The sequence below is a fragment of the Perissodus microlepis genome, chromosome 20, assembly GCF_051167445.1.
Source record: "Perissodus microlepis isolate ML-2025 ecotype Zambia chromosome 20, ASM5116744v1, whole genome shotgun sequence".
Classification (NCBI taxonomy): domain Eukaryota; kingdom Metazoa; phylum Chordata; class Actinopteri; order Cichliformes; family Cichlidae; genus Perissodus; species Perissodus microlepis.
In genome coordinates this window covers 1,273,866-1,289,632 of record NC_140480.1, presented here as the reverse complement: position 1 = coordinate 1,289,632, position 15,767 = coordinate 1,273,866, and the positions used below count along the sequence as shown (strand labels likewise).

General features: G+C 40.8%; 2 protein-coding genes across 2 annotated transcripts; both read left to right on the top strand.

Moving 5' to 3' along the window:
- The first annotated feature begins 1,701 nt into the window (after positions 1-1,701).
- csrp1a (cysteine and glycine-rich protein 1a) lies at positions 1,702-10,789 on the top strand. Its single transcript, XM_084917445.1, has 6 exons — positions 1,702-2,015; positions 4,393-4,502; positions 6,083-6,251; positions 6,334-6,463; positions 6,544-6,640; positions 9,820-10,789. The coding sequence occupies exons 2-6, from the start codon at positions 4,394-4,396 to the stop codon at positions 9,894-9,896; spliced, it is 582 nt and encodes a 193-aa protein (XP_084773571.1). The 5' UTR covers positions 1,702-2,015; position 4,393; the 3' UTR covers positions 9,897-10,789.
- A 124-nt stretch (positions 10,790-10,913) lies between these two features.
- phlda3 (pleckstrin homology-like domain, family A, member 3) lies at positions 10,914-14,494 on the top strand. Its single transcript, XM_084917446.1, has 2 exons — positions 10,914-12,806; positions 13,939-14,494. The coding sequence occupies exon 1, from the start codon at positions 12,375-12,377 to the stop codon at positions 12,795-12,797; it is 423 nt and encodes a 140-aa protein (XP_084773572.1). The 5' UTR covers positions 10,914-12,374; the 3' UTR covers positions 12,798-12,806; positions 13,939-14,494.
- The last annotated feature ends 1,273 nt before the right edge of the window (positions 14,495-15,767 follow it).

The window sequence follows — 15,767 nt, the reverse complement described above, 5'->3', positions numbered from 1 at the left end:
GCACGCTTTAATGTCAAGTGGCTTCCACTTGAGCTGTGCTTCTTTCTGCAAATTAGTACACTCTCGCTTTAGGCCATGTATAATCTCAGCACATAATTAAGAGGGAATGCCCACATTATTATTATTATTATTAATAATAATAATGTGCTCAGGTGAAAGCTGAGGAAGAGGTAATGTAATTGGAGCAGTTTGTTTGTCTCTCTGTGAAAAACAGGCAAAAAAGAAGCCATTAAAATAGCATGAAGATCTACATCAGTTACTTCTAAACTCCAAGCGATGCTGTGACTGTCTTAAAAGGCAGCTTTTCACACCTGCAGCCATCAGAAATCCCTCTACACATATGAATAAGAAAAATACCATTAGGTTTGTCAGCCGTGGTACTCTAAAACACTTGGTTGTACTACTTAACTTTTATTAAATTAACTCAAACACTTATTGCAACAATGACAACATCACAGGCACCGTGCCACCCCGGGCATTGAAGGGTATCATATAAACAAGTCGATTAGTTTTGAAAAAGCCTTGAAAACTTTCTCCTTTTCTTCTTATTCCCAGAAAATGACAGCACAAGTTACCCAGTAAATTTCCAAAAAGCATCTAACATTAAAACCAGGAATGCATCCTACTGATATCACCCATCTTAACCACATGATGGCAGTAGCGTGAAGTCATGTTAAAGCTGGATGCTTCATATACACATTTTCACATCTGTTTCTGTTGTTTCTCATCCATTAAGCATATCAGGGTGACCTTTTGCTGCTCGTGCCTAAAGGTCATTAAATGCTCTGGTAATAAAATAGAATCACTCTGAAATTACATCACGCTGAGAGCTGAATTCAAACTGATTAGCTATTAAAGGTTAACCTGTGAGCAGGTAGTAGAATAGAGTAAGAAATCTACTGATTGTTAAGATGTGAAGCTTGTTAAGATGAGATGTCACAAAAACACGAAGACACAAATATTTTAGAAATCTGTCAAAAACGAAGCTAAAACGTACATTGTTATTTATGAGGCAAATGACAAAACGAATTCATGGTTTTATGCTCAAATCTGAGCATAAATCTGAACCAGCTCTCTGGATTTCTCAGCAAAGTCAGAAATTTGACAAGCATAACATTCAACCAATAAAACTAAATCTTTTCTGTTCAGAAATGCACGTAAATAACTGTAACTTAACATCCCAATAATAATACTGTTAATTTAGGGCAGCTGTGGGGTAAACCTGACATTGGGTGCTGGTCTAATAAAAATGCTAAGCACCGTATTAAAACGTTAACAATAATCTGGCACAGTTGCTTAAGCGAATTCTCTGTGCATTTATTTCGAAGGTCACTTTTACACATTCTTATTACAACTTAAGGAAATCTAGGAAAAGCCCTGTGTTCTGTCTGCATTTCAAGAAAAAATATCCTCCCTGATCACAGTTTGGAACACAGAAGGCCACTAATGTTTATACATGATAAAAGTCTTTCAGCAATGTGAAGTTCACATAGTTTAGTATCACGGTTCAGTGTTTGTTGGCGGCTGTCTGACAAATTGAAGGGCAGCCCTTGTGCAAGAGAGTTGCAAAACACGGAGTGCAATCAACAAGAAAATCTCTCGGCTGTGCGAGCCAGTACACAGCTTTTGAATCCCGGCTCACTCCCCGTTCAACCCCACCTCTCGCTCTCACTGCGTCTGCCTCTCACTTGGAGAGTAAGCTCCCCTGATCCTCCACACAGACTAAGTTTACAGGCTGAAGCAGCAACAACAGAAGCTCCTCCCTTTCGACACATCTGGAACAGTGTTAAAGCGGAGAGGAGCGTACCAACACTCTCCTTAAGGATAGCAACACAGTAAAAGTTATTCAAATCAGGTTTTTAAGAGGACTGACTTTTTTATTTTTCTTGCATACTTAAAGTTAACTGTGGACAGCTGGTTTCCTGAACATACCACACAGCTCCATTTACGCTACTCTGACCTGTGAAAGATCTTCCTGCCCATCATCCCTGACTGACAGCCCCTACTTGCTGCAAGTAAGTAATGATTTTTTATTTTCAGTTCTTATGGATTCTGTTTGCTTCTGTCTAATTTCTTATTTTGCTGATGCATGATGGGAAAGACACTTGCAACACTTATGATACCACAATACCACAGGGTGCCTTTATGTTTCCGTTACAGCAAAGTGTTTCAGAGTGAGCAGCTAAACATTAACGCAAGAGAGGAATAGTAATGCACAATAAAGAAAATACAGCACAGCAAGTTCCTACTAACTTTCACCAACATTACGCTCTGCCTGAATCACACAGATATCACATGCTGTCACATTAAATTTGTTAGTGGACTTCCTGATTTGTAGGAGTTTCCAGTCCTTACTGCTCCTTCCCTAAAGCATTCTCATACAGAGCTACGTGTCCTTGCAGGTCTAAACATGCAAAGCCACCACAATCAGCATGAGCTGGAATTCATCCTGATGGAAATAATTTAGCAGATACAATATTTACGTAACATATATGTAAGGAAAACTAATGTCTCCAGTAACCTTTTCATCCATCAAGTGAGAATTCTCCCACTTCTCTATGAATTTCCCTTCCTGTGGTGAAACTGACTGTCAAATCAGTCCCATTCTATCAGTGAACAAGCATCAACAACAGCACCACATAAAGTTAAGCAATTACTGATAGCCTTGATTATCCACGAGCATTTTCCTCACCTTCTCCTCTACATACTTGGTCCTGAAGCTGGGAGCTGGGCTCATTGCTAACAACAAAAGCTTTTAACCACTGATGCTGCTGCTGCTTGTCACCCTTCCAAAATGACATGGAAGAGTTGGACATTTATTTGAGATTTCAAGTCATAGTTTCCAAAGTCGGCAGCTGGAAAACTCTAAAATGTTTCCGTCACTGCTTGGTCCAAAAACATTCCCGGCATTTCTGCTTTAAGTGGAACTGAGGAATGTTCCAAGACGGTAAAACTACGCAAACTGCCATCCTTTATGAGAGGATACTGAAAATGCCAGCTAGTCTCCATCTTCCTCATATAAACATTTACGATGCAGACCTTTCACTTTCTTCTGAGCTATGCATCCAAAACTCTCATTCTGTTGCTGTGCCAGTGGTCTCTTTGTGAGTTGTAGCTGTAACTTTTTCAATTTCAATACAAGACAATATGACTGAGCTTCAACTTAAAGCTGCAAAGCAAAGCCAAATATCAGTGATTATAAAGCAACACAGCCCTGTTTTTATAATTATTTTTTTTAATTTTTTTTCTACATGAAAGATGTAGGGTGCAGAATAATTTAACACAGAAGAACCCATGTGACTGTACACGATATGTATAAATAACTCGTATAATTTATAAACTGGAATAAGAGTTTTCTAAAGGCTCAGCTACACCCAAGAAAACTGCATTAGTTCCCTTAACTGAAACTGCGTTTACAATGACAAAAAAGGCAGCGTGCACCAGCAGCCTGACACGCCTGTATGATTCTGTATCATAGTGAAATGAGCTCATATTCACAGTAAGTATAAGTACTGAGTTATTTTTAACTGGGGTTTTTAACATTTTTAAATAGAGTCAGAGGCCATGTGGTACCGCCCGTTATTTCTGAGTGAGTCATACTGTATATTGTGCCCAGAAGTCTTAGGTAATCTAAGTTAGAAAAAACAAGCTAACCTTGATGAAGTTGTCAATTTTTTTGACATATTTTGTGCCGTATAAAACACACCTGCAGGTATTAGGTGCTGTGTGGTGACGGGCTGAAGAGAAGGCTGTAGATGATGAATGTGAGACATGACCATGAAAAAGGAGGAGGAGGGTTTACACGGTCAGGAATGTGGAAGTAGATATGCAAGAATGGACAGGGAGGGTTGTGCTAATAGCACATTGGATAGAAACAGACTGGATGGCAGGGTTTTCACATGCCATCGACTTTAACATTCCTCAGAAAATCATGCTTACGCATAACTTCCACAATGACTGCTTCTATTTTATTTAAGAAAGAGACCTTTCGTTTTTTGGCCCTTTTACAGAAAAGAACTCTTCTAGAATTTTCCACTGCAGTTCTGGCTTGATTGTCCGTTACAGAAACCACAAAGAACTGGCAGGAACAAAATTACAGTCTTTGGGCCTAGCCTTACAAAGCCAGATGTACAGGCAACCAAATATGGCTGTTTAAATGGGTTTCCTAAAACAATAACTGTTTGCGTTTCCATGATGGTTCTATAAAGGAATTTAACAGTCCACTGATTCATCTGTTTTTCTATTCAGGGCCCTTTCCACTCATTAATTAAAGCACCTTTAAGGTCCTTTTGGTGTATTTCCAGCTGTTTCTACCGTCTGTTTTACCAAAAGCTTCATTTCATATCAAAATATGTGTGTGTTTTTCTGTCTGTGTAACATGGATTACTAAAGGATGCCTTTGGGAGGAGGAAACAAGTGTGGCCGCTGTTCAAAGACGGTTTACTTTGCAGAAGAGGTTCTCTGTGACGGGCGGAGCTTCCATAGATCCTGCTTCCTGTGCAGTGAGTTAACCGGTTGCCGTTTCCTGTGATTGTGGAGCCCAGTGAACTTTTGACACATATTACAGGCACATGTAACATTAACCTAATGTGTATGAGTCGTCTGTATGTGCAGACAAAGAGAAAATGCTGTATAAGGGTGGCTAAGCTATATTTGAACTACATCTTGGTCTATTAATTTTTTGTGTGTGTGTCTCCTAGAAACTGAGCCTTAAGCTGATCAGTTCCCCCTTTCGCTCTAACTTCCTGTCAGAGTCTATTCAGATGAGCTGCAGAGAGAAAAAATATCAACACATTTCAGGATTAGCCAGTTTCATATAAAAGTCTTGTGTCTTTATAAAATCCAGTTATTATGACTAAGTGTTAGCACTACAAAAACTTTTTATCTTCCAAGGAGTCACACTAGCAAAAAGTCTACTAACCTAGAGGAGTCCTGTGTCTTTATAAAATGTGATTAAAACAGTCTGCAACTAGGCCGATGAAAAACAAAAGGATGCTGGTGTATTTCTGGCCTCTATCGACTTCTAGATTGGTTTCCTGCTTTTTGTAAACCTCTGGGACCATTCCTGTTATCGCTGCGTCACTCCCTGGAAGTCCACTTCAAAAACTAGGAAGAAATAGCAGCACATTTCAGGTTGTTTATGCTGAATGTTCTCCTTAATATGCATCAGGATGGTAGAACTACCGGCGATGAATTTAAGGTGGAGAACCCAGTAAACCCCGGGCGCCATCTTGGTTCAGGTTGCGCTCCTAGTGGTGCTCCTGTTTTTGGCTTTTTCTGGCTTGGACACTGATGGCTCTCACACTGAAGACCACTGTTTAGTGTCTATTTGAGCTTTCTTCATTAGTTGTTCTTCTTCTTTTGGCTTTTCCCTTTAGGTGTTGCCATAGCCAATCATCTGCCTCCACCTCTCCCTTGCAAACCCTATCCTCGCTAAAAGTACTATAGTTACTGGCCCTGCACCGATAGCAGTTGTTAACCCAGAAAATATCATTCTTGACAATCTGCATATTTCATCTGCCAACGACTTTATACCAAATACCCATCCTGACGCATGCATCCCCATCTGTCCGAGCTTGGGACCAGAACTAAGAGTACACTGACTTGTGGCTGGGTTTGTCTTCACCAGTTATGATCCCCAACATGTAGTTTAGGTCAGCTTGGGTCAACAAGTTGATGTTTGTTGAGCTGTCTGGTAAAACTGCAAATATGCATCTGCGAGTAATGGAAACAGGATTTCCTGGAAGTGATACAATCTAGCAGGATTGCTAAAATGCTCACAGCAATTCAAAAAGGAGACATCAGACAAAACATTTTGACCACTCCACATACAAGTATTCATCTCTTGTGAACTGTAAATCCTTCATAATGATAAATTAGATATCTTGAAGCTTGAAAGAAATGTGGGTTCATGGGGTTTGGAGGAGTTATTTGTGTTCTTGCATCATAATCAAACATTCCTGTGATGGAATTTAGATGAGAACATGTTCCTTCAAACAAAATGTTCCTTATAAGGCAAACAGTTGGGAGCCTTTATAGTACAAAGGTATGCAAAACAATAATAACGTGTCTCTTTGTACAGTGGTGTGTGGGAAGAATTTGGACAGCACAACTGTTGCTGTTCATATGGATGAAGTCTACTGCAAGGCATGCTATGGTAAGAAATATGGGCCAAAAGGCTATGGTTATGGCCAAGGAGCAGGAACCCTCAGCATGGACAAAGGAGAGTCCCTGGGAATTAAACCTGAAGAGTGAGTAACACACAGGCAAGCATACCTTTCGATGGTTTTTAAGGCTCCTTATCCACATTTTGTTGCCTTCTTTACCCATCAGACCTGGTCCCCATCGTCCTACCACCAACCCAAACCCCTCCAAGCTAGCTCAGAAGTTTGGAGGATCAGACAAATGCCCTCGCTGTGGCAAGTCTGTCTACGCTGCTGAGAAAGTGATGGGAGCTGGGAGTGTAAGCAAAACACAAGCATATATGAGTGCATGCAAGAAAAAACACAACTACTTTAAAACGAGGCTGGTATATATTTACAGGCATGGCATAAGTCTGGATGTTTTACATGCGCCACTTGTGGGAAGAGCCTTGAATCAACCACACTAGCTGATAAGGATGGGGAAATCTACTGCAAAGGTAAAACTCTCTCTTTCAAAGACTTCTATAGAACCAGACAACAGCACTTACTGCCACCTGCTGGCCTTTAAAAAGAATGCAGGTATAACATACCTCCACATTGGGTCCAAACTTCAAACATTTCCCATGGGTCAATGACTTACTGTCACAATTAAGATGTGTTTCCATGGGCGCAAAGCTAGGAAAGCTAACCCGTTCAGGCCCAGGAAGGATCTGAAAGAGATATAATATAGGTGATAGGAACACTAAATATATATAACTTGGGCTGAAAGAAAAAAAAAGTCTTTATAAATGAGGCTTGTGGTTAAAAACGAACTCCTTTTTTGTAAGAATGGCCAAATGAGTCGTAATAAACCCTAGAATACAACAGAGGGTGCAGTTACCCAGAAAAATTGAAGTTTTATGATTTCAGTTGAACTCCAAACCTGGGATTCAAAGTTCATGCCTGCAACAAGTTAAACAATGACTCAGGAAGGTTCTCTTCATCAAAATCTGTAACCCTATTATAAATTAATTACACAAACTATGCACTGTATAGCTATCAAGTTATGTGCTAAATGAAAAAAATAACTTTATCTATTACTCTGACTCATTTCAATAAATACTAGCAAACACTCACCAGCCACTTTATTGGGTACACGTTGCTAGTAATGGCTTGAACCAATTTTGCCTTGAAAACTGCCTGAATTCTTCACATCACCGATTAGACGAGGTGCTGGAAAGAGATTTTGGTCCACGCTGACATGACAGCATCACGCAGTCGCTGCAGGTTTGTCCGCTGCACATCCATGACACAGATCTCCTGTTTTACCACATCCCAAAAGTGCTCTATTTTGTAGGGTCTTTAACTTATAGTAAGAAGGGCCTTGAGGTAACTGTTTTTGTGATAACGTGCTACATAAACAAAACTGAACTGAACTTAATTATTAGATTGGGATGTGGTGAATGTAAAGACCCTTTGAGTGAATTCACTGTCATGTCCAGGAAACCACTTTGAGATGCTCTGGTGAATTACTCTGCTGAAAGAAGCCATCTGAAGACAGGCAGTAGTACTTGGGTAGGCTGTTTGTGTTTAATCAGTGCTCAAGCCGTACTAAGGGGCCCAAAGTGTTTCAAGAAACTACCTCGTACACAACTACACCATCAGCAGTCTAAACTGTTGATAAAAGGCAGGATGTACACCGAATTCTGACCTTGCCATCCAAACGTTGTAGCAGAAATTAAGAATAGACAACATGTTTTCAATTTTCTATCATCCAATTTTGAATGTTTGCACATAGTAGCCTCAGTGTCACAGTCTTGCTGAGGCAGACTGTATGTGTTGTGAAGAGTGGACCCAAAATGCAGACATGAACGAACTTGGAACAAAACTTGAATATTAACAAAAGGCGAGCCGCTTAACAAGGCTGATAAAAAGACAACAATGGGCAAAGACAAACTAAACATTAACCTAAACAGGTGAACTAAACTACAACATGAAAAACCCTGATAGTAACAGACCTGTAAACATGGTGAAACAACAGATGACCTGACAAAGACTGAGTGAGAAAACACAGACTAAATACACACAGGAGGCTAATGAGGGAAGTGGGAACACAGGGGGAAACAGCTGACACACATGAACATAACGACATCACAGGGGAAACATGAAGCTGAATACATTGAACACAGGAACACGGGACCTCTTCAAAATAAAACAGGAAACATAATGAAACGCAGACGTGACAACATGAACTTGACAACAAAAGACATGAAACATATAAAGGACAAGAGAGACTTAACACAGGGGTTGAAAACACAAGGGGAATAAAATAAACAAGTGAACTTAGAAAACCCAATGAACTTAAACATAAACCATAAACATCAAAATAAACTAAAACTCAAAATGTTGGGTCAAAAGACCCAGGATCGCGACACTCAGTGCCTGTTATTAGCTGACAGAGGAGACAGAGGTCAGTCAGAGAAAGATGTCCTTGGTTGTAACAAGTAGTTATTTGAGTTATTATTGCCTTGCTATCCGCTTGAAACAGTGTGGCCATTCTCCTCTGACGTCTGGCATCAAGAAGGCATTTTCTTCCAGATAAATGCCACCCACTAGATATTTTCTCTTTTTCAGAGCATCCTCTGTAAACTGCAGAGATAGCTGTGTGAAAATCCCAGTAGATCAGCAGTTTCTGAAATTCCCCATAGTAATTCAACAGGTCATCTTGATCACATCTGCATGCTTAAATGCACTGACTTGCTGCCATGTGATTGGCTTATTAGACATTTGCATTAACGACCAGTTAAACATGTGTACCTAATAAAGTGGCCGGCAAGTGTATAATCCAACAATGTTGTTAACACAACATCACAGGCTCATATTCATTTTTATTATTTTGTCACAATACCTTGTAGGTGTGTACTGTAAATTGAACCCACTGGTAATGAATAGCGGAGCTTATCAATGCTCCCAGGGTCCAACACCTTTCAGTTCAATATTCTGTTATATGGGCACATTAACCCCTTTATTGTGTCTGGGTCAACCCAGCCCCATGTATAGGCAGATACAGAGCAGAGAAACACGTTTTTCAGGTACTCAGTATGGGCTATGTAGCTGAGGAATATGAGACCCAGCAAACAAAGTTCAGAATTAAACTGCTGAATTAAAGTGTTTACTCATTCCTGCAATCTAACAGCTGCAAAGGTGTAAATCTAACGCTGGTATCATGTTTCAGGGCCGAAACACGCCACAGAATCTGCACTTGAGCGGTACACAAGAGTAACACTGGGCATTTAGAGGGCGCACAAATGAAATAGTCTGTATATAGAAGAACCACCATGGGAGCTGTGGTGCAATATATTTTTTAGTTTGCTCATATGTAAAATTTATTTGGTAAGGCCATTGCTAAGTGGTGCACACCAGCTTGGGCTAATGCTAACTCAATCTGTGAGTCTGTAGATCCAGAAGACAGCATGGCCTAAAAAACGCATTTGAGGGGGAAGTCAAAACTCCTTCTGCCAACAACCCTGAAGAAACTTTGGTCCCTGTGAGGAATTCAATCGAGGAATATCATGTTTGCCAGATGGAAATCAAACACTCAAATCAAAGCTGATCCAAGCAGGCCACAGTGAGCTTTGTCTAATATGGGAGGAAGGCAAAGTGTGGAGTCTTATGGCATTACCTTTGTTCTCAACAGCTTGTTACGGCAAAAACTTTGGTCCCAAAGGATTTGGCTATGGACTGGGAGCCGGGGCGCTGGCGCACACTCAGTAGGAACCGCGTATCTTCAGCAGCACAGCTCCAGATTACTGCACTGCCTGGCTCTTCCTGCAGGGGGCAGACGACCTATATCCACAGACGCGCTTGATAGAAAGCTGCTTTTATAAACTGTACAGTCGAAAGGATGACACCTTCATAATCCCATAGAAACAGGTGAATACTATTGTTGCCACATATGCACATTTAATGAACATGAATATCTATGTAAAACTGCATGGGTGATTTGCACTCAAAAATAACTATCGTCCTCTCATTAAGAATTAATTTTTCTCTCAACACTTGCAACCCCTGGTGTTGTGATAAAAAATGATCGCCTGCCAAAAACGATTTCCGGTATTTGGCCCGAAATTATTGTTCGTACTTAAATGGTTGTAAATCACTTGTTGGTCTGTGAAACGTGTGTCAAACATCTGTCTTGGTTGATCTCGAGCCACTTGAAGTCAGAAGATATATTTCTGTCATGAGGTAGAAGCTGCAATCAGAGACTTTTATACATCCTTTAATAACGAATGTAAAACTCTCACTGCAGCAGAGGTTGCACCAAATAACACAACAGTTATACAAAGATGTTTTAGGTGGATTGATTATATTATAGAATATAGAGTGTGTACAATAATGTCAAAAAGAAACCTGCTAAACAGATGACTTTTTTATTTTATATATAACACCTTCGTAAATGGTGCTGACTGCAGACTATTTATCAATACAAACAGAGATATTTAAAAAAACAGCACACAAACACACACAAAAAGACATACAATCAACGGAAATCACTTTTTGTCAGACGATCACCTTTTAACATCACAAGATAACCTATACAGCCATTTCCACAATTGCGGTATGCTTTCTGAATAGCATGATGATAAATAAACTACAGAGAGAATGTATTTGGTGTCATTGTTTTTATTGGCACAAAGTGAAGTGAAACTGCCTCCTCGGCCTCCTTGTCTCGGTTTGTGTCTGAGGCGAGTATCATAGGTGGTGGTTTCTGTTTTGGTTTTAAGAAATGACACGTGCAGGATACATCGTATCCATTCCTCTCACACCACGCGACACACTGGGACCAGGTAAGTCCAGTATCTTGTAAAATTAGGGGAATCACAGATACGCTCCACCCACGTAAGAATGTCAGAAAGAATTTACCAACAAATTCCATCACTGATGTTTCCCACAGAAGTTCGACAGAGAAGTGAAAGCGGAGCTCTAAAGCTCTGAAAATATAATCTGTTAATCAAATGAAATATACATTTTTATTTCACTAGTTGTAAATATTTCATCCTTAATGTGAAATCTGTAGATGAGGCAAATTGGACATCTTTGCGTGTAGCCCTACCTTGTAACGACATTGTTTCCAGAAGGTGATGATCACTAACCGGCTGATTAGTCATTCAGCAGTTTGAACTCTTTGTCCAACTTTATCCGCCATGCCACCCACTCACATTCCAGCTCTCAGAGAGGCGAGATTACATAGTTTCTAATAAGGAGTTTCAAGGCTTATAAATGAGCGCTTATTGCACTTTAAGCATATTAGCATTTTAGTTTACTCATTTATACAGAAAGGTGTGTTAGCAGGTTTTTCTACAGGTGCACTGCGACCTCAAAGGGAGGTGGCAGCCTGAACCCATCTATTCTGTATTTTTGTTTACCTTTGTTGTGGAATTCAGTTTTTAATAAATGTTGCACTTTCCTCCACAGCTTTCACGTTGATAACTTACGTGACGAGTTACTTTGAAGATGAATAGCATAAACAGAAGAAAATGGTAACCAATAATCAAGTTAGGCCCATAATTACCACTGGCAGCATTAAACATGAAGATGAACATACTGGTGTACTCGTAATTATAATCCATTATTCTGATATTGGCCATTCTGCACTACTTTTGTTTATTTAATACTTTTTTCTTTTTACTTGAGTGAGCTAACTCGTAAAGACTAAGAAGTATATTTACCCTGGTGTTGCTATGTTAAAGTTCTGAGCACTCTCTCCACCACTGCAACACATAAAAAGGCTGCTATGCAGAGCGCTGTAAAACACAACTGTCAGCGTGCACTAACTGACTCTGTGCCTGTCTTCCTTTCGCGCGCACTGCACGCTGACGCACACACTCAAGATGGGAATTTCATAAACAGCCCGGATCTTCTCCTGCCGTCACTGAGAAGGAGGCGGGGTGCTCGTTGAAAGGGGGAGAAGGTCCAGACAGGAGCCGGGCATGTTCAAACATATCCAGGCAGAGCAGCCTACCAACCCGCACGGTGTCCTGTCATTGCGCACAGACGGAACTTATTCACAAACCTTGTTGTAATAGACAAATGTGTTTAACATCATCTTTACTGTAGCTAATCTGTTTCCCCGAGGGACGTTGATACGGCAAGACACGCGATGCGTATTTAATAGATTCATCTTGAAACACGTCGCTGCTGAGGATTAAGTTGCCTAGTGTCTGGTACTGAAGAGGTTCCTTCAGCGTGGAAATGTCGTTCGCGGCCAAGGCGATGAGAGACGGACTGCTAGAGAAGCGCAGCAGCGGACTTCTCCAGCTGTGGAAGAAGAAGCGCTGCGTCCTCACTGAGGACGGGCTGCGCCTGCACAACTGCAAAGGAGGCGGCGGTGATGCTCCGGGTTTGGCGTCGAGCTCCAAAGTCAAGGAGCTTCACTTTGAGCGCATGGTCACGGTGGACTGCGTGGAGTATAAGCGAGGGCTGGTGTACTTCACTGTGGTCATGGTTACGGGCAAGGAAATTGACTTTCGGTGTCCGCAGGACGGCACAGCGTGGAACGCAGAGATTGCTCTGGCTTTGGTGCGCTATAAGAACCTACAAGCCGTGCAGACCGGGAGGAACCGGCACCTGTCTACGGGACACCTGGGCAGCACTGGGGAGGACGAGGAGCTCTGATTTTCGAAGGTATCCTAAGTTGTTGTCTGGTTGGACTGAAATAGCTAGAAGTCAAAGTGTGACTTATTGGCGTGGGAAAGCTTTTATTTCATTTATGTATAAATCATTTTGTCTGGGTTCTGGAGAGAGTGGCACCACACCCTCTCATTGCTCAAATATCCTCACGTTCACTCCCAGTAACTGAGACTGGCAGTGAATCCCAAGCAAATACCTCAGCTAAACAAACATAATTATTATTATTATTATTATTGGTTTTTCAAGCAATTGGCAACTAAAGGCACAGATGTGTGTCGGCAGTAAAACACCTGACTTAACATGTTATTTCCTTTTTGTGCTAATCACCAAACAAGTTGTTGCAATAGCTGGATGGAAAGGAATGAAAAGATCGAGACTCTTGGGAATGAGGTGACACAGAGCTGAGAAGCACTCACGTTAAGCTCGTGCTGAAGGTTATTTACAAGTACCACTTCAGTGTTTACATGTTCCACCGAGTTAGAGTCCTCTCCGAGTCTTTCCTTACTATGGTCATCTGCCTGTACTACACCTCAGTAGACACAAACCAGCTTCACTTGAGGACATAATTAAGATGCAACGTGAGCCTTCAAAATAACATCTGCCTGCCCCTCCCTCACCAAGCAGTCGAGTATTTTTAAACACACGCACAAACACACACACTGACTTTCCTTATGGGTTTAGTTGACATGAAGCAGTGGGACACTAAGGGTGTTAATCTGTCGTTGTGACTTTTGAGATCAAGGGTACAGTCATCACCATCTAATGGAAACAGAGTTATTTAATGAAACCGGTCATCTCAAATGAACTCGTGACCCAAATGTGTGAGTCTGAACTATGAGCTCACAGTTTAGGAATCTGCAGCGATGGTTCTTTAAGAGAGCTGCTCTAGTCAAGTGCCTAAATTAACTTAGGAGCCGTGGTAACAGTGCAATTTAACTCATTACAAATGCACTTTTGAGCGACCCTGCTGCTGAACGTAGACATGTGTGTGTGTGTGTGTGTGTGTGTGTGTGTGTGTGTGTGTGTGTGTGTGTGTGTGTGTGTGTGTGTGTGTGTTTTAAATGATTTTTTTCTTTTTTCAATGGTAAAAAATAAAATAAATAAAAATCTTTTTTTCTTCCTTCAGCCTTCCTACTTCCTCGGAGGGAATCAATAAGAAGGGGAAAGTAGTACAACTCACCAGATCCAGAGGATGCACAAAAAGGTCATCAGTGACTATGGAACAAACGACTGAGAACAAGTGTCACAGAAACTCATCTTCACTTGCAGTCATTCAAAGTATAGGAATCTGATAAAGTGTGGATAAAGACTTTGTTTCTGTCCTGATCTCATTGCTTAAGGACAATTTGGAGGCTCCTGCATAAAAAAGCTGTTTTCTGGGAACAGTTTACCTTTTGTGCCTTGATGTTTCAGTAGCATCTTCATTTTTGAACATCATTTTGCGACAGTTTTTGACGCTGCTGAAACAGGAGTCGATTTGTTCTGCAGGCTTGTTTTTGAAGGATTGGTATGACTTACTTTGAAAACTTTAACTTACAGAATGAGCAGATCTTTGAGGTTTTCTAAAGATGAATTGAAGTATTTTGTTTCTGATATATTGCACTCTGTATACTACATATTTGCTTAAACCATGTACAGTATTAGAACTGTAAAATAATAATAATAAATTTTTGTAATCCAGATTTTTCTGACATATTTTAATTGGTCTTCTATTTTTAAATGGTGTTTCACTTCATTTCACTGGGAAGTCTAAAGTCTTTTAGCACTGAACTGTCAGCCGCAGTTTATTTTAGATTCAGACCATTAATTGCTAAGCTCATCTGTTTCCGGTTGTGCGTTAACCTTGCTGTTATAGCCTCTGGAAAACACACACACCCAAGACACATAGACACACACACACACACAGTGGCATGGTTTTCCTGCTATTGCGTGTGTGCTGAAGTCAGGGCACCTTTTGTTCTGAGCGGTTTGGAGGACTAATGAGAAGCACAGTGAGCCTGAGGCATGTGCACACAAACATCCACCCACACAGATTCACCTACAGGAACGTGTGTGCACACCCAGCATGAAGTTCATCCGGACCTAAGCATCAGCAGATTCTTGTCAAGGAGACATAGAATTTATTGTTCATTTAATCATCTTGTGCATGTTTTTGTGTGTATATCAAGAATATAGCAGTCTGTGTGTGATATGTTTAGCTGTGTGGCTCGGTGCACTTTTAGAATAAAGGGCTAGTTGTATAGCAACTTCTCGTGTTCCTGTGGAAAACCCCCATTGCCACACCGCATGAGTCAGCAAAGGACAAGGAGTGCTGCAAGAAGTAGAGATGGATCATTGTATTAAGCAGTATGTTTGCGTGTGTGGATTTGTATGGAGAGCAGGTTTTACAGAGAAAATATGTGAAGTAGAGCCGTGGAGAGGTTACACCTTTAAAGGTACAGTGTGTAAAATCTCACCACTAGAGGTCAGCAGATTGCAGTCAACAGAATTTAGTGGCTGTTCATCTGTAGTGAGTGTAATCCAGGGGTGTCAAACAATGAGGTCCGGGGGCCAGAATCGGCCCAGCAAGAACTCTAATCTGGTTTACTGGATAGCTTTGTAAAAATGTAAGGGAAGACTTAAATTGTGGAGTGTATTTTCTGCATTTTTATTAGTTTTACAGCATTTACTGCTGAAAAAGACCTCCCCACAGTCATTAATACTACACCAAAGTAACTAGGTGTATGTGTCCCCTGATGTAAAATGAGTTTGATAGCCCTGTTTAGGCTTTTAGTCTGCTGTTTACCTCAACTGCCAATATACCTGTGTCCACCTCTGTTTACTGTGGAGGAGGCTGTAAAATTTAAAGTGTAAAGTTGATGAGTCAGTGAAGCTAACTTCTGTCTGATGAAGGCACTGAGGTGAGTTTTAAAGGATATTCTGGACATTAGCTGCTTGTAGCTGCTTATATGATGT